The sequence below is a fragment of the Myxocyprinus asiaticus genome, chromosome 14 (genome assembly GCF_019703515.2).
Source record: "Myxocyprinus asiaticus isolate MX2 ecotype Aquarium Trade chromosome 14, UBuf_Myxa_2, whole genome shotgun sequence".
Lineage (NCBI taxonomy): Eukaryota > Metazoa > Chordata > Actinopteri > Cypriniformes > Catostomidae > Myxocyprinus > Myxocyprinus asiaticus.
This window is the reverse complement of record NC_059357.1, coordinates 50,306,288-50,326,296: the sequence shown is the minus strand read 5'-3', so window position 1 is coordinate 50,326,296 and position 20,009 is coordinate 50,306,288. Positions and strand designations below refer to the sequence as shown.

At 41.7% G+C, this 20,009-nt stretch overlaps 1 protein-coding gene across 1 annotated transcript; it reads left to right on the top strand.

Annotated features, from left to right (window-relative positions):
• Nucleotides 1–11,108: 11,108 nt before the first annotated feature.
• LOC127452170 (somatostatin receptor type 2-like) lies at nt 11,109–14,707 on the top strand. The gene is made up of 2 exons (XM_051717469.1): nt 11,109–11,213; nt 13,448–14,707. Exon 2 carries the CDS (start codon nt 13,496–13,498, stop codon nt 14,600–14,602), a length of 1,107 nt encoding a protein of 368 aa, XP_051573429.1. The 5' UTR covers nt 11,109–11,213; nt 13,448–13,495; the 3' UTR covers nt 14,603–14,707.
• Nucleotides 14,708–20,009: the final 5,302 nt, after the last annotated feature.

Below are 20,009 nucleotides of genomic sequence, written 5' to 3'. Positions count from 1 at the left end.
TGGAGGCTTGCGGGACCTCTCGTACTGCAAATAACAGGGGGTCGAGCCATTTATCCCAATTTCTAGCATGGTCGTGTACGAACTTACGAATCATGTTTTTGAGGGTTTTATTAAATCGTTCCACCAGGCCATCCGTTTGAGGATGGTACACGCTGGTGCGAATTGATTTAATATTTAACAACTCGTACAGTTCGCGTAGTGTCCGTGACATAAACGTTGTGCCCTGATCGGTGAGGATTTCTTTCGGAATCCCCACCCGGGAGATTATTTTGAAGAGTGCCTCCGCAACACTGCGTGCTGAGATGTTGCGAAGAGGCACTGCTTCCGGATATCGCGTTGCATAGTCCACTAGGACCAATACAAAGCGATGCCCGCGTGCTGACCATTCTAATGACCCGACGAGGTCCATTCCAATTCTCTCAAAGGGGACCTCGATCAGAGGGAGAGGACGCAATGGCGCTTTTGGGGTGGCCGGTGGGTTAACCAGCTGGCATTCGCGGTATGCCGCACACCACCTGCGGACATCGCCGCCAATGCCCGGCCAATAGAAACGGGCTATTAGATGGTTCAGTGTCTTCCTTTCTCCTAAGTGACCTGCCATGGGATTATAATGAGCCGCCTGGAATACCATTTCCCGACGGCTCCTTGGAATCAAAAGTTGGGTTGTATCCTCTTTGGTCCGAGTGTCTTGTGTCACTCTATACAACCGCTCATTTATAATTGCAAAATAGGTGTATGAAAGGGCGATGTCAGGCTGGAGTCGTTGACCATCGATGACTCTCACTTGGTCAAAGGCGTGTTTGAGGGTTTCGTCTCGCAACTGCTCCAAAGGGAAATCCCCCTCAGGGAATTCCCTGAGAAGGGGAGGGGCTGCAGCCTCTCCCCCTCTCTCGTCATTATGACGTGGAGCTGTCGAGGACGGCCCCAGCTCTGCCTCCCCTGCCAGAGCATCGCACATCACACATCTCCCTATTTTCGTACAGGACCCGCGCAAATTCCCTTTAATAAAACTCTAAAGTCAGGCCAATCAGTCCCCAAAATCAGCGGATGGGTGAGGCGGGAACTAACCGCGGCCTCCACTCTATGCTTTTTCCCCCAGAATTTAATCGTCAGGGTCACCACCGGATACTTGTGAATATCCCCGTGTACACATTTCACCTTCACCGTTTTAGTTGTGACCAATGCCTCGGGTTGAACCAGGCGTTGGTGGATAGTGGTTTGATTACAACTGTGGGGGTGTCGCCTCCCACACCCGGGGAACTGGTCTCATGGGCTGAAGTCCTCCTCATCTGCGTGGGGCAGGAATGGGACCTGGAGAGAGAGCAGAACGAGAGGAGAGAGGGGAGGGGGAAGAAACAGAGGGAGGAGAGAAAATGTAGGAGGGCTCTTCCGCCCTCAGGATCGCCGCCATATGGTCCTCCGCAAGTCGGACAGCTTACTCCAACAACGCCGGGCGGTGGCACTGGACCCACTCCGCCGTCCCTTTTGGCAGTCGATCTGTGAATTGTTCCAGTACCACCTGGTCGATAACTCCATCGACGTCGCGGTCCCCCGCTAGCAGCCATCTTCGGCAGGCGTCACGGAGCCGCTGGGCGAAGGCAAACGGGCAGTCAGAGCTCTCCAACTTCAAGCTCCGGAAGAGCTGACGACTTTCCTCCGGAGTGCAACCAACCCGTTGCAAGATGGCTCTTTTTAAATCTCCGTAGGCCAGGAGGCTCGTCGCTGGCAGTTGTTGAGCCGCGAGCTGGGCTTCCCCGGACAATACTGGGATCAGTCGGGCCGCCCATTGGCCGAGCGGCCAGCCCCAGATCTCGGCGGTCCGCTCAAACAAATCCAGGAAGGCCTCAGGGTCTAGTAGTGTCTGTTGGTGGCTCTGATGTAGGCTGGCGAGGGCTTGGAGGATCTCCGCCAACTGGGAGGACTCTACGGGACGACTTCCATCCATCTTCGACCCAAACTTCAATCCCGGGTTTCAGGTAAACTTGGGTAGGCCTAGCCCACCTTTGTCAATCGGCCTATGTAATTTGTTGAAATGTAATCTGGGACATTTACCATTCCAAATAAAGGACTTAGCTATGCTATCAAATTGCTTGAAATAAGAGAGGGGGACATCTACATGGAGAGACTGTAGCAGGTAGTTGAATTTTGGAATACAATTCATTTTAATAACATTAACCTTCCAAATCATAGATAAGTGTAATGAAGCCCACCTACTCACATCACTCAAAAACCTTTTTATTAAAGGGTCAAAATTAACTCTAACTAAATCACACAAATTAGCTGGGAATAAAATGCCCAAATACTTAATGCCCCGTTTGGGCCACTGGAAGGTGCCCGGCTGAAAACCCTAACCCTAACCCATTACTGGGCAGTACGCTGTAAGAGCCAAAGCTTCAGATTTAGACCAACTGACTCTGTATCCTGAGAATTTAGAAAAGGAATTAATAATCCTGTGGAGACAAGGCATAGATCTAATAGGGTCAGAGATGAATAATAAAATATCATCTGCATAAAGCAAAAGCTTATGCGCTACACCTCCCGCCATCACCCCTGGAGTTTTTTTTTGTAATTATTATTAATAATTATTAATTATTAATTATTAATTATTTCTGATAGTAACACTGATCTAAACAATCAGTAGAACCTACAATCTACAATTCAAATGTCTCAAACAGATTAAAGATAAATTAGGAAGAGTCATTATTGTTTTTAGCAGAAATTCTGGGGCAAAGGTTGATTTTGGCTAATATTTACGCACCTAACGCTGATGATCAGGGCTTTTTTGAAGGGATGTTGCAAGCTGCTGGCACTCCTCATGTTATAATATTGGGAGGAGACTTTAATCTATTGATGGACTCAGTCCTTGATCATAGTGAAGCAAAAGTGTTTAAGCCCCCCAGAGGAACATTGATGCTTCACAGGTTGTGTAAAAATCTTGGTCTTACAGATATTTGGAGACTTTTGAACCTGGTAGGGACTATACATTTTATTCATCAGTCCATAAGATTTATTCTAGAATAGATTTTTTTAAATATCTAAGTCCCTCATTTCATCTGTTGTTGATTGCTCAATTGGAAACATTTTAGTCTCAGATCATGCCCTGGTGAGTTTAGAGATGCTACCATATACGGAGAAATGGAAATCATAGAGTTGACGCTTTAATCAAATCAAAAATCAAATCAAATCATACACAAGTTCAATGGTGTGTGAAATTCTTGGGTGCAGTTCTGATCAACATAGCAGTCGTGACAGTGATGAGACATATACCAATTTACAATAACATCAAATTAACACAACACAATTTAAAGTCTAATATACACATAATTACAAACAACACAATATACAAATAATAACATACACTGCACAGTATACAATACGCACAATATAGATATACATTATTCAATAAAAATAAAAAATAAAGTATATATAGTAGTATATATAGAATTTACAGTAGGTTGTATTATACTGTATTGACATTCAGGCTGTCGGTTGATAGTAAGTTGTTAAGAGAGAATGTATATATAATAATAATATAATTTATGATAGTCCGGTGTGAGATATAAGAGTAGGAGTAATAAAGTGCAGTGCTGATGTATTTTGATCATGGGAGATCAAGAGTTCAAGAGTCTGATTGCTTGGGGGAAGAAGCTATCATGGAGTCCGCTGGTGCGGGTCCTGATGCTGCGATGGTAGCAGTGAGAACAGCACATGGCTCAGGTGGCTGGAGTCTCTGATGATCCTCTGAGCTTTTTTCACACACCGCCTTGTATATATTTCCTGGAGGGAGGGAAGCTCACCTCCGATGAGGTGTCTGGCAGTTCGCACCACCCTTTGCAGTGCTTTGCGGTTGTGGGCTGTGCTATTGCCGTACCAGGCGGAGATGCAGCCAGTATGTATGTAATGTATCCCTTTTGCAAAATCCTGAATTCCAACAAATCTTAAATGCTCAAATCAATGTTTATATGGAGACCAACTGGTCCTCAGTATCCTCTGTGGGCGTGGCTTGGGAGGCACTTAAGGTGGTTCTTAGGGGTTGCATCATACAGTATGCATCATTCACCAAAAAATCCAAAGCACGAGAACTCGTGGAGTTGGAAGAGAATATTAAAAGTACCGAGACAGAACTGAAATGCCAAATGTCATCTGATGGCCTCAGAGAATTGACCCGATTGAAATACAGATATAATACTATTTTGTCGCAGAAGGTGGAGTTTTGGTTATTTGGGGCAAGACATTCATATTTTGAGTCGGGGGACAAAGCAGGGAAGCTTTTGGCTAGATATATAAAGCAGAGAGGGTCTTTTTCTACCATTCCCTCAGTGAAATCTGCTGGTGGTGAAATATTTACCATGGCCATTGATATTAATAATGCCTTTAAAGAATTCTATCTTGATTTTTATAGTTCCACGTCTTCGTCTACTGATTGAAGAGGGAAGAGAAATCTTTTCCTCTCCACTTCTGCAGGCAAACGGATGAAGATGTGGATTGCTCGGCGGTCTCCTTCGGATCCATTAGAGTGTTTGGTGGAACACAGAGTAATCTCAACTTGTCCAGCGAGATGGAGATTATATGGCCACAGTTTCAAGTCGGATGTTACTTCCTTGTGCCACGAGGCTACACCTGAGAGTAGCGATGAGCTGCATCTACACATGGTGAGCAAAGTTGCTGGAAGCAAATCCCGGAAGCATTTCAGAGGTATTTCTACTCCCGATGACATCATGGTTGAGGGATGTTCTGTTGTGTGCCTCATCTAATAGGAGTTGATAGCTTGATCCTTTAGTGAGCAAGGCTTCATGGGATTTGTAGTCTGTTTTGGACTCCCTTTGTTTGATTTTGGCACGGTTTTTATCAGTAAGATTTATGACTTTATGTGTGGGCCTCAGTCAGGTTTTACGACTGTGTTAGGCCTGCCTTTGTCTTCTATCTGAATACTTGAGGCCCAACATTCCCCCCTTTGGTCTGAAGAGTTGGTTGTTGTCCAGCATCTTTAGAGCAACTGAAGGGCCGAACAGTTCTTGTCAGTTCACAGTAACCTGTGGGTTATGCCATCCATGTATTCCTGATAGGAAAGAAAATGGTTGCACAGTCCATACAGTTCATTAGATTTCACAGAGGCTTTATCGTCTGGACAGAGATTGAGGCACATCTGGGCATAGAACTTCTAGCTAAATCTAAAACTACATTCATCACACATAAACATTTCAAGTTATTGGTAGGCACAGCATTAACCATAACACAATCCTTTGTTGTTCTTTGGTCATAACACAAAATCAAATTAGGACCTGACAATAGTTACAAGGACCAAAATGTTAGAGGAAAGGAAAGGAGGGTTAAAGGTTAAAAGGCTTACCCTTGGAAATGATTAGGGTTAACCTGTGGGATGGGCTCAGACTGGTGTGTAAAACGCGGCTGTACGAGAAGGAGGGAGTTCAGTCTGGCCTGTAGACGTTGAATGTACCTGTACATGGCATGTGCAATAATTGCCGTGATGATCTAACCACTAAGGAGGAGCCAGAGGGCAACCAAACTGATAGGGTGTTCTTGGTAAGATGACGATCTGCTTATGTGACTAGGAAATATAGTGGTCAAGCCAGTCGATTTGTGACTGAACTTCACTAATTTCGTCCCTTCAGCCTGAAGCTGCTGTTCAAGGATGTCATCAATGGTGAGGTTGTGACCTCTAAATGCGTCCATGATCTCAATTTCTGCGTCATGTTTGTCAATGTTGAGATGATGGAGGACAATATTGTCAATGTGCACGGTGGCTCCTTGGGGAACCATTAAGAACACCGTTTGGTTTGGTAGCCTTAGTTTAGTGGCTTTATCGTGGCAGTTGTATGACATTGGGACTTCGGTGGCTGGTGTGTTAACGAGCCAGCGATTACCCTTGTCTCTGTTCCTTCATCTTTGATAGACATGCTACCTTGACACTTGTTCAGGGAATTCGGCCGCAGAGGTAGTTAGTCACCTCTCTAACAATGGGGTTGCTTGGGCAATCCCAATGAATATCCATGCTTAGGTTAGGGATAAGGTAGAGCGAGGGGTTCTCATCATGGTAGGCGAGTGTTGGTGGTGTTTTGAGGTGAATGTGTGCATTACCTCTCTGAAAACCAACATTAAATACAGACTTTAGTCTGTATATATTCTGCCTTTCTATGATGGTAGATTGAGGATAAATCCTGTTTTGAGGTTCTGAGGATTTACATGGATTGGAATTGCACTGCCAAGACTATATGCCAGGTGTATCTGTGAAGGTTGCACAATGGAGATAGTAGCAGATCTAAGGATTTGTTTGACAAGGTCTAGGGAGACCAGGTAAGCTGGAATTCTTCCCCCACTCAGACTGTTGACTGAGGAGCTAATTTCCCTGATGAGGTCCTGCATTAGATCTCTAACGATACACACATAAGTTGTCTTCTCTGACAAAGTCCCTAAAGTGTGCAAAGTGTTATTGATAAGAGCAGAGTGCAAATTTACAGTGACTATAGTACCCTGAAAGGTTTTACCCAGGCCCTGTAATTGTTCTTGTTGGAGTCGTCGTCTCTGCTGGATTTTTGGATGATGGCGACTTGTCCATCTGAAGCTGGCGAACTGTTTTCTGGAACAAGTGGTCTCGGTATGTCAACCTGAGACCACATGTGTCCACAACGGCAATCAATGAGCAGAGCCAATCGGTTCAGTAGGTCCTGGCCAATTAACAGTGGTTCCATATTAATGGGACATATATAAACATGGTGTACTAGCATCATCCCTTGAAAGGTAATGTCGATTCACACCCGTTTTGTGATAGACGACCTATCTTGTGTGTAACTTGTGATGCTTACACTGCAGTTCTGTCTGTAACAGTTTGCCAAGGGAGAGCTTTGCTCTAGCCACCTCTGCGAAGGTGTTGGAACCCAATAGACTTATTTCGGAACCAATGTCGAGTAGTGCATGGGAGCTGATGCACCCACATGTCAGGCATTGCCCTTACGGTACAGATCGCCCAAGAAGGTCAGTAAAGGAGGGTGTGGCATGTTAGGAGTGACTGTTTTGGGGAGCAACTTGGACCCTTTTCCCGACCTACAAAGTAAACTTTGGCATTAACGGGAGGGGGTACATCATCTAGTCATACTGACGGGGTTTCAGCGCCGTGTTCCTTTGAGGAGTTTGGCAGACCTGGTGAATGATGGAGTATGTCAAGCTTTGTTACTAACTCAGTCAAGCATCTCCTTATATCCTCCATTTCCTTTCTCAAATCTTGTTCTCTGAGGGGGTTTGAAACCTTGTCTACCCACTCACCTTCTTGTTTGGGTTTTCGTTCGAACCATGCCTTTCCTTTCGGCCGGTGAACATTTTGTCGTTTTGGCCTGCCGTGACCCTGGGGGTGTGTCTGGTCACCACCCCCTGGTTCTGTTGCCTACCCTGCTGGTGGGGTGATCGACACCTCTGGGGTCCTGTTCTAGCATTCATCTTAATGCGAGGCATTTTGTTGCTTTAAAGCACTAGGTCTGCACATTCTGAGGCTTGGATCCCCAGGGCTCTGCAATTGCCTTCGTGCCCTTGGGCAGGGTGCATGCGTGTCTCCCATGCCAGTTGCACGTACCTTCTGATTTCCTGCACGGTGGGGTTGCCCGTTCTGCAGTGCATCGTGATGTCATATCGCACGCTCTCATGGAGGTTGTGAAAGAAAAGAGACTTGAAAGCTTGTTCCTCCTCCAGACCTGGTGCATTACTTCCTTGGAAGTACGCGGTTCTCAGACATCTGTAATACTCACATGGAGGCTCATGCCTCTTCTGGGTGATGGCAAAAGCACCTATGGTAGCGGAGGCTTCGTCGGTATACAGCGAATACTCCTCGCGTAGGGCTTTACACAGAGCTGAGTAGCGGTCTCGGATACCAGTCGGTAACGTTTCCATGAACTCATGGACACTCCTCACCGTGGTCTTCCATATGAGCTTGAGTTTTTCCCGTGACGAAGCATAAGGCAAGTCAACCAGGCAGTGCTCAATTTCTCTGAGATAATTGTCGATGTTTGAATCTCAATTACTTGGGTCAAAGCACTCTATGTCCCCTGCGAGGGACTCGAGTTGTTGGATGCACAAGCCTTAGTCACTCAGATCGCTATAGCGATGAGGACGACTTCCTCCCCTTCATGGTGGGGAAGGAGTCCAGTTGACGTGTGGGGGTGGACACCGGGTTGCATACAGCTCCCTGGCTAATGGGATCTTCGAGCCGCTTACACCACTCTTGGCTTGGAAGTAATTTCCCCCCCTCCATGGTGTGGAATCAGTCAGTTTGAAATGCAAGGTGGTGTGACTGAAAACTGACTGGGGGCAACTGTAAGGAGGGGCACCTGCATCCAACCAGTGTGCTGCTGGAGGAGCTTGAAAGGTGTCTCGGATGATGAAGTCAGAGACTGTACTACTAGGGGAAGCTCGGCTCCTAGCGTGTGTCCCTGGGTTTCTCAGGGGCACATTTCTATGCGTAGTGCTAAAGAGGGGGCCCTCTTCTATGTCAGATGTTGTGCTGTGCGTTTCAGCTGCACACCTGATCTGACTCTACTCTTAGCTGGACAGCTTGAAGCTGCCTGCGCAGGGTTTCATTTTCCTCCTGCATCCAGGCATTATCTTCCTGTGCCTGGACTTTCTCAGCGTGGGTGCACCTACCTTCTTGGTGCAGGCTGAGATTTTCCCTCTGCAAAGCTTGAAAGTAATTTCCCCCCCTCCGTGGTGTGGAATCAGTCGGTTTGAAACGCATGGTGGTGTGACTGAAAACTGACTGGGGGCAACTGTAAGAAGGGGCACCTGCATCCAACCAGCGGGCCGCTGGAGGAGCTTGAAAGGTGTCTCGGAGGATGAAGTCAGAGACTGTGCCACTAGGGGAATCTCGGCTCCTAGCGTGTGTCCCTGGGTTTCTCAAACAAGATGTTTATTTATCAGTGTAATGGCTCCCCTGCTCTTACTTGAGCCAGCACTAAAGAAAACATGTCCACCCCATATCTTCCCAAATTTTCAGTTTCCTGTGGGGGAAGATGTGTTTCTTGAAGAAACACCATATCAAATTTCTTAAGTTTAAGAAAAGAAATAACCTTTTTATGGGATGCCCCAACCCATTCACATTCCACGTGGAGTGAGATAATCCACTCATATTAATATGTGACATTTTGACATATTAGAAAAAATAGATTGTGTGTCAAAAATAAAATGATAAAGACCACATTGCAACATTAGTGCAACAGTCAAACCCAGAACTTCCCCCAGAACAAAACAAACAGAAAAAAGAAAAACATGCGCATTAACCCCACGCACGACAGCGTCCATCCCTCTAAACACAAAAAGTCCATGTATGCCTACGAGAGTCCCTGCGACAACTTTGCCATCTGACTGCTCAAGTCCGGTGCTTCTATTCAAATTTGGTGAAACAGAATTACATAACAGAAAATAATCTATAAAACAAACTCCAGCCAATAGGCAGAAAAAACACAAAGAACATGTAGATTCATTCACAAAACTGTATCGTAGGTGTGTTGCTCCACAAAACAAACTCCAGCCTCTAGCGGAACCAGCACAAAAAAAAAAAAACCGTACAGTTTCCTCGGACAGTCAAACGAATGTTCAGTGAACCGGCTGTTCATGAGTGCAGCAGATGACCTAATCCTTCCAATGTCCTACAAAAACAAACTCCAGCCAATAGGAGGCATAAGCACAAAGAACGAGCAGATTCATCCACAACTGTCCCGAAGGAGTGTTATTCCACAAAACAAACTCCAGCTGTTAGGCGGAACCAGCACAAAATGAAACAAAACAGGCACCCAGTTTCCTCGAACAATCAAGTGTGTGTTCAGTGAGAAAAGCTCACTGTGGACATGTAAATATTTTGCAGCTATTCTGAGTATCTATTCTCAGTTTGGCCGGAAACATCAGTGCAAAACGATCTTCCATTGATGTAAGAGTTTCTTGCATTCCTTGAATCGATCACATTTCTCTCTTGTCAAATTTGCAAAGTCTGGAAACAAGAAAATGCTGTGGTTCTTCCAAGAAAGCTTTCCTTTACTCCTCACCTCACGCAACATGAGATCTTTATCGGATGATCTCAGATATTTGACCAGAATTGATCGGGGCCTCTCTCCCTTAGCGGATCTGCGAGCCAGGTCTCTGTGAGCTCGCTCGATTTCCAGCTTTTGGCCTGTTATGTCGAGCATACCCGGGATGAGCTTGTCTAGGAATTTTACCATATGTCTGCCCTCCTCATGCTCAGGAATTCCAACAATTCGGACGTTGTTTCACCGATTACGATTTTCAAGGTCTTCCAGTTTTTCCCAAATGCGCTGCAAATCTGCTTTGGTTGCTTGCAGATTAGCAGCTAATTCCCTCTCCGATTACTCCAGATAATCAATCCATCTCTCGACGTCCCCGATTCTTGTAACTAACTCAGAGAATTTCACCTCCATCACCGTAATCGAAAGACATATTACAGCCAGATCTTCCAGGTCCGCTACGACTTTCGATAGCATCACTGATATGTTGGACAATTGCTGTTGATTTTCTCCCGCCGCACCATCCAAACCGAGTCCCTGGTCTGCTGCCTTGTCAGGGGTATCAGCTTGAGCACGTAAGTGTCTAATAATATCTCCAGAGCCCAAGGATTTTGAATTATTTGCCATGTTGACTTCATAGAACAGTTATTTAGCAGGGTGTATCAAATCTCACCGGTTTATGACATAAAAATAATTAAAAACTAGCAAAGTGCGCAGAGCTCGTCGCTCGCATGTCCGACCCCTGCATGGCACCACACGACTCGTATAGTATAATTTTGAAATGTTTCTTATAAAGATTTATTTTTACCTAAAATGGCTTTTACTATAGTAGTAGGCCTACATTTTAAGTATATAACATTGATGTATTATAAATTATACATATTTCAATATAAAACACACATTTATAGTGTATGACCATACGTAACTAATTATTTTCACAGCATGCATAAACAAAATGAGCAGATCAGTTGTGCACAATGAAACATCAGTAATACTTCAGCATCACTCTTACGCTATTCTAGAACATATTCATACACACACATGCTCTCTCTCTCTCTCAGTAAGCAGCTCATCGCAGCACAGGTTCACATCTCTTCTCATACAGTCTCAGGATCAGTGTTCATGTTTAGATTGCTCTGGAGTGATTCATCCTCTCAACAATGAGCAGCATCCAAATACATCATCAATTTAAAGGTAGGAGTGCCACTTCCAACATGTATAATATTTCTATTTATACTGTCCATGAGAAAATTCAATCACTGAATCATTCATGCTTATGTCTGTATTCAAAATCCGTTTAAGGAATACATTCAGATGAATAAATGGATATTAATATACCCAGCACTGTTTTCTGCCTCTGAATATTTTCTTTCAATATTCTTATTGCAACTGTACTTGCATAAAATCTGAAATAAAAGAGTTATATTGAGTTATTAACATTATGGCATGAAGGTACAGAAATGAGTTAATTTGGTTGGTTATTATTAAGAAAATGGGTGTAAGACTCATGCTACACATTTGAAAGGAAACATTCAAATGTTCAGTAATGAATACAGAAATATAGGAAATTATTTGATTAATTTATACAAACTGTTATCTAACAGCTGACATTTCCTTCTGCAATACAAACTACCAATAAAACACTCAATATTGACCGTACCCAAAGGTTTTGTGCTGTCAATGTAGAAACATATTCAGTCGTTGAGTTTTGGAGGAGAATTGTGAATTTCAATCATGTTAATGGAAAAAAACTGCACGACACACATGACCCTGAATACATGAAAGTTAGAGGTGGGTGTGAAGCTATGAGGCATATTGATCGCTTTGCTTTTCATTCTGTTTGTCCAACTGGTTGTGACGTAAAGGACAGGTCAATGACTGGACATGATCTGCAGACTGGATTATGTCCTGACGCGCAAGATTATTGCTGTACAGAGCCACGGAAAACACTTGGACTCAAAGCAATGATCTTTCATGCTCTGGTTGTATGTTAGGTCCAAGAAGATCATAACAGCTTTAGATACTAATATGTTATTGGACATTTTGTGGTTTTTAATACCCTTGTTAAACTTTGAAATAAGTAGAAAATAAACATTTGCATTGCAGTTCCATAAAAAATAGTAACACAATAGTGAATTGTCCTTGTATTTCTCAGTTACCAAACAATCCCTGCTAGATTTCCCTTAGGGAATAAGTAAATACTGTTGATGTATGGCCATCTGCTGTGCCTGTCATATGATATCTCATACTTGTACAGTCTTTCAGCAGAGGTAGATATCACCATTGGTCTTCTTGAAATAACACTTAACAAGATGTTCACTCTCAGTGAAAAAAAAAAAAAAAAAAAAAAACGTTTTAAGGTAAAAGGGCCATCACTATGGTGGTGTACCCTCAAGGGGACCATTTTTGTACCACTAATTCAAATTTATAATTATAAATTTTTAAGCTACAAATAATGTAACATTCTCAGAAAAAAAGGTACTAAACTGTACATTTTAAGATACAACGTCCATCACTGGAAAAACACGGTACCTTTGTTTTGGATATATATTTGTACCCTTAAGGAGAAAAAAAAAGAGTACTGTGTAGGTAAAAAAAAAAAAAATTCAGAGAGTAAATGGACTTTTAGGGTACAATTATGTATTTAAACATGTATCAGTGACTGCCAAGAAAAAACTAGTGAACACAGCTGAGGTGCTCTAGAAACCAGACAATAAACTAGGCATCATAGGTGCGCTCCTAACAAAAGGCTATTTCAATATTTCAACATTGCATGTATCCTAGAATGTATTCCAACAAGCTTAGAAATTAAATCGATCAGAGATGGCAGACAAAGCAAGATAAATACAATAAAATACATTCAGTCCCTTAAAAAATATTTTCAATCTAATTAAGAGTGCACTATTTTACCCAACATTTGTGCTGTGTATTTTTATGCTTATTAGAGTATGGTGTTGTTACCTTGGCAACAAGTTCAAATTATATCACAATTAAATCGAGACTCTTGTACACTTCTCCTATAAAACAATATTTGTAAAAAGACTTGCTGCCTATGTAAAGGGTTCCACATCGGTCACCTATGAGGGTCCATTTCAGTTAGGATGCAGCCTATGGCCATGTCCATACTAATCTATTTTCGTCTGAAAAGGCATTTATGTTATTATGTTTACTCCTCTCATCCACACTGAAATGGTGCTTTCCTCCATCGAAAACAGAGACTTTCAAAAACACTCTTCATTATCGCATACTTTGAGTTTTCAAACTTAAACTGATTAGTGAGGACGTGGCCTATGTAGGCAGTAGACAGTGGGCAGCTCAGTAGTTTTTAGAACAGAACTAGTATATGTTGTTAGCATCAGGAAGTCTATTAAGTGCTCATATTTAACAATACAGGAAAGTTCAATGACCTCCATACTGCTGTTTTCCAGGTGCTATGTAACACTTGATGGCATTGGGAATCTGAAGGGAACTGTACAATGGATTCTTGGACATTTTCATTCTCATCTAGTAACCTGTCCAAGTTTGCCATGTATGGTGGCATTATGTTGGGAAACATATCCGATGAGGGCGTGAGAAATGACACTGACCACAGTTTAACCAGAACTAGCACTGTGGTCATCACCTTCATGTATTTCTTAGTTTGTGCGGTCGGTCTCTGTGGAAACGCTCTGGTCATCTATGTCATCCTGCGATATGCCAAGATGAAAACCGTTACGAACATCTACATCTTAAACTTGGCCCTGGCGGACGTGCTGTTCATGCTAAGTTTGCCCTTCATCGCCATTCAGTGGGCACTGGTCCACTGGCCGTTTGGGACGGCTTTATGTCGCGTGGTTATAACCATCGATTCTCTGAACCAGTTCACCAGTATCTTCTGCCTGATGGTGATGAGTATCGATCGGTACCTCGCTGTGGTGCACCCCATAAAGTCCACCAATTGGAGGAGGCCCCATGTTGCCAAGACCATCAACCTGGTGGTGTGGGTCGTATCGCTCCTCGTCAACCTCCCGATCATTATTTACAGCGGAATAATCACCAAACCAGATGGTTGCTTCTGCACCATCGTGTGGCCGGAACCGCAGGAGGCCTACTACACCGCCTTCATGTTCTATACCTTCTTCTTGGGCTTCTTCCTGCCTCTCATGGTCATCTGTCTGTGTTATTTACTCATTATCATCAAGGTCAAGTCATCCGGGATCAGGGTGTGCTCCACAAAACGCAAGCACTCTGAGAAGAAGGTGACACGCATGGTGTCCATCATGATCACTGTCTTTGTATTCTGCTGGCTGCCTTTCTACATCTTCAATGTGACATCAGTTACAGGCACCATAAGCACAACACCCTTCTTGAGGAGCATGTTCGCCTTTGTCGTGGTGTTGGGATACGCCAATAGCTGCGCCAACCCAATTTTATATGCTTTCTTGTCTGATAACTTCAAAAAAAGTTTCCAAAATGTTCTGTGTCTGAAAAGGGCTGATGAAATTGAGCGCACTGACAGCAAACAGGAGAAGTCACAAATGATGAATGACCCAACAGAAACGCAAAGCACACTGTTAAATGGAGACCTGCAAACCAGCATCTGATAAAATAAGGGAAACTACTCTGAAACCAACTCAACTGACACAGCATGTACTACAGAACAGACACTAGCAAATATGGATGGAGTTAGAAAGGTGACTGGAAACACAGCAAAGTCTTCTGGCTGGTTTTTCCATCTTTGGTCACTGTGCTAAATTTTCCAAAATAATAATAATAATCAAATAAAAAAAAAAATAAAAAAAACTCTTCAAAATGATTTTCTTTCATTTATTAAGAACTGTAAAATGCATTTTTGATGATTGTTACCTCATTACTATAAAGTATATTTGTGGATTACTTCTAACACACCTTATCTACAATGAGAAGACAATGTGCCAGTGTGTTTTTATGAAACCCTGCCACTTTAGCCCATCTGAAAACATACAAAACTGTTGCATAAAGGACAGTTTTCATGTTCAGAATCACTGAGAAACACTTTGATTTCCGGAATTTATTGTTGCCAACAATTGTGGCACTGCTAATTACTGTATTTAGATAAAAATAAATAAATAAATAAAACAGTTTATGTCATTGTTACTTTTATTACCTAGCATGTATATAGTTTTTATATGTGCCTTTTTTCACTTTTATCCTAAATAACAGCATCAAATTATGGTGTAAAGTAGCAAAAGCACTGAAATTGTTCACTAAAAAAATGTGAATTTCTTCAAATACTAGTTAGTATTAGTGCAGCATAGACACTGACTGACCAATATCCAAATTCTTCTAGTCTGTATGCATTGTTATGAAGGTGTTATCACCGTCTTTCTGCATTGAAAAAAGTTTTTTTTTTTTTTTTTTTTTTTTTTAAGATTAAGAAAGTCTGACTAATTGAATTAAGTCCTGTACATTTATTCCGGTCAATTTGCTAGTTGTAATTTATTTAGCCAAAATAATGTAGTTTTGTAGATTTCTTATAATCCCCCAAATATGCATGTAACCCAATGAGAATCAGTATATTTCAGCTTACCAAGTAGTCTCTGGGGAAAAGATTCTGGTCTGTACCCAACTGAACCAACATGCTTTTGAGGTCAGACATTAATCTGAGAGATCTCAGAGATTTTCCACATCGTAACAGAAATTTTCATTTGAGAAGGACTATAACTTGTGCTCATGTTCATGTTGAGATCATACAGGGATGCATGTACCAAAATGATCCTGGATGAATTTACATACGATCATACAGACAAGCACAATTCATATCCTGCTTTCTTATAATTTGCATCGCTGACTAGTATTGCGTACGTTTGCTGCTATGTGTGCCTTTACCTCATGCTTGTTGTGTAAACGTGTCTAATAAGTAATCTTGTTCAAATCTTTACCTGTTGCAAGATTCTCTTGCAAGTGAGTCCGTGCTTCTATGTCCAAAATAACAAGAGTCAGTTTTTAATTTTTTGTTCAATACTTGAAGATGTCGTTTGAAGCCAGGCAGCACTGATGTTATGGCTTCATGCAGACTTTTTACACAAGACTTTTTTCCCCATGTGTTATACTGTATACAAAGTCAGTTACTTATTTAGGGCAGGTTTATTTGGCCACATTTTGTGACCATTGCAATAACAAATAACATCCTTCCACATGAAGGAATTCTCTTCATTTTTGTATGTCTTTTACAGAACAAGTCATAAATTCCAATTATATAGTTTGTCTGAGCATCTGCATTGAGCTTTAACTGTGTCTGTAATAGCATTCATTGAGTGGCTCTCTATGTTTTGTAATATTGTTCTCATTAAAACACATTGCTGTGCTAATCCCTACATGATGGTGTGTTAGAAAGCTATGTGAACAGTATTAAAGATGTTTCATAGTTAAGATACTGTCAAATTAAAGCCCTGGCTGATCTGTGTAATTGAGTTCCATTAACCCACTGGTCACACATCACAACTACAGCTTGTATGGTGAATCTTATGAACATGTACACTTTTGGAGGGAAAGGTGCTTAATTATCATGAAAACAATGTCAGAAAAAAATTTAATGATCCTAAAAGTAGGATCAAAGATTACATACATTATTTTTCTCCTTGTTTTTGGGATGGAATGATATTGACATGCTCTTCGTGAGATTCATCTAGTTAAACCACTCTTCTAACAGAGATAGAGAAATGACAATTGCAGTGAGACATGACAAATTTTTTCAGTTTAGATTATAAAGATCCAAATGATGATGATGATGTCAGTGAAATCAACTGTCATTGAGATTTTCATTATTAGAGAAATGCTGTCTGCTTCACAGAAAAACAAACAAAACAAATAACCAATCCCATCGTAAATGTCTGACTCGTGTACTATATTGTCATACATAAACTTTTTTTTTTTTTTGTCAGGAACAGACATGCATTAATGTAATTTACTAAAAATCTAGCTCATGTTCATGTCCAGATTAAAAAATGGTGCATCAAACAGCATTTGTTCTGGTGTGAAGTAATGTGGCATAAAATGTTTTAACTCTAACACAGACTAAAAGTGAATTCTGTGAATAATTAAATTTTGGTCTCTTCCTCATCCACAAACATATCATAAAATTTAGGAAGACTCGCCTGCCTCTGAATATGCCTACTTCCCTACTAAATACAATGCCAGTATACGTCAAATGAGTTGGATGTCCTAATCCTCAGTATTCATGAAACACAAGACGAGCAATTCCCGGATGTATCTACTGAGACACACAGAACCACTGAGAAGTGTGTTAAACTGTACTTGTCTGACAACACCAGATTAACTTTTAATCACTGTTTGGTGATTTTTTATTTTTATTTTATTATTTTTTATTTATTAATTTGCCTATAAAAATTGTTTCCTTAATCTGAGTGGTACAAGGCTTGGTGACTTTTCCTAATCTGCCACCTGAATAAAAATTTTTGTGGACTAGATTTGATGAGTCTACTTGGTTTTATCAAACAGTCCTCCTCCTGTACTCTTCGGGTCAAATTTGAATGGGTCAGACTATAACACAGAGCAATTTCTTTTTTATTTGTCAAATACAAATTAATAAATCAGAAACAAAGCAGAACACACACACACACACACACACAATGAATGGGAAAGACTATAATAGAGCAAATTTATTTATTTTTTGTTAAATAAAAATCAATCAGCCACAATACAGAACAGATACACGCTCGCGTGCTTACAGACACAAACACACGCTTTCAGGTTAGATCAAAGTCTTAGTCCGACCCCACTGTGAAAAAGTTTACGCTTAGGTGTGGGAGCTGCACACCATAGTCAGGTTTGACTGTAAGCATAGGGCATCACTGCAAAATCTCACACTTCAACACAAGTAGTTTAAAAAAATGCTACAATTTTAAAAATAATTGACTTTTATATATCTACAAATATATCAAATGCATAACTTGTGATAATATCTAGAAATTGAGTTTGTTACAACATTGGCTTATAAAGATCAGCCAATGCATGGAGCACTGAAGCCATCTACTGGCTATAGTTGTTATTTCATGTGATTGTTATTTTTATTCCAGATGTAAGCAGAGACCCCCAATGCATGACATATTTAGAAGTTTTGACAACCTCTCAATTTATTGAAATGTTTTATTTTTTTATTTTTATTTTTTATTATTATTGTGTTTCACAGGTGAAAAAACAGCAAACAGTTTTGGAACAGCATGAGTAAGTAAATTACAATTTGTATTTTTTGGGTGAACTTTCCTTTAATTGGTGTTTTCACAGTGCTGTGCGCTACATTCAGGAGCGGGTTTGGTTATTAGCAATAATTAATAATTATCAAAGATAGAACATTGATTAGAATTAACACTAGCTTATTGATCCTTCAGATTCAACAGTCATCAAAGATAATTCACAATTATCAAAAATCAATAGAATATTAATAAGGATTAATATCGCCGGGGGCACCACCCTGGAATCAGGGACTAATAACCAGACAGTATAACAATCTCAATATTAGATTTTTCTCTTAGGAAAATCGACATCCAGAGAACAAACCAAAACACTTTTCTTTCAAATATAACAAAGTTTATTGATGCAATAATATCAATTAATAATCAATACAATGCAGTCAATAAACTTCCGACTTACAACTACAAACTAAACAGTGATATGATTAGATATGGTAACCAAAATAAGCCTATAACACATGAAAGGAAGGTATGTGTGTGTGTGTGTGTGTGCGCGAGAGAGAGAGAGAAAGGAGTGCCGTGCACAAAGTGGTGGACGTGACTCTCGTGGAGAGTACGTCACACGAGATTTCCGGCCAAAGAATATGGCCGCGAATGTGGGCGGAGAGAAGCCGGTTAATGGCGTCTGCCCGTTTACCATGTGTCTCCGCTTGTAAGATAATTTGGGGACAAAGCTGAGCTTTATCACTAAGTTATCTACTAGCTAAATGTGTGTGCGGTAATGTTTGTAAGGGGTCGCGTATGTGTGGTTAGTATGAGAAAGAGAGAGAGAATAAAGTGGCGACAATGAAGCTGGTTTCGTGATCATGGGAAAGAAAGCAGCTGTTAGTTTATCATTCAGAGTCGCGGTGAACGGCTCGTAAACCATCCCACGGTCTTTGGTTCTTTAATGGATAAACTCAGTGTGCCGGTCTCACCCACGATGGCGGAAATACAAAACAGTCCAATGTGGTTGGACTACAACACAGCAGATCTCTTTCGTGATAAGTCATTACAGTAATACCTTGAGTATTATTATTAGCAATGAGCGGACTCGGTGGTCCGTAAACTGTACAAGCAATAACCTTGATACACAAGAATAACACACTATAATATTCTATCTCTGCCCAGACGTAAACCTCTTACTTGAATCGCATGAGGATGCAGCTAGAATGTGTGTTCATCCGTCCTTTAACTCCGACTTGGTTCCTCGAGGCTCGGGTGATGACGGGAGGCCGTTTCCTCGCTCTGTTGGCGGGCGGTACGGCTGCTGATTCTCGGCGGGCTGGAGGAGAAATCAGCGACATCAACTTGATTGAAGATGGAAGAGAGATCTTTTCTCTTTTCACTTCTGCAGGCAAACGGATGAAGATGCGGATTGCTCTGCGGTCTCCTTCGGATCCGTTAGAGTGTTCGGTGGAACACAGAGTAATCTCAACTCGTCCAGCGAGATGGAGATTGTATGGCCACAGTTTCAAGTCGTACATTTCTTCCTTGTGCAACGAGGCTACACCTGAGAGCAGCGATGAGCTGCGTCTACGGACGGCAAGCAAAGTTGCTGGAAGCGATGCCCAAAAGGATCTCAGAGATATTTCTACTCCCGATGATGTCATGGTTGAGGGGTGTGCTGTCGTGCGCCTCATCCAGTAGGAGTTGAGAGTTCGATCCTTTGGAATTTCACACATAGGTGTAAAGTGAGCAAGGCTTCATGGGATTTGTAGTCTGTTTTGGACTCCTTTTGTTTGATTTTGGCACGGTTGTTATCAGTAAGATTTTATGA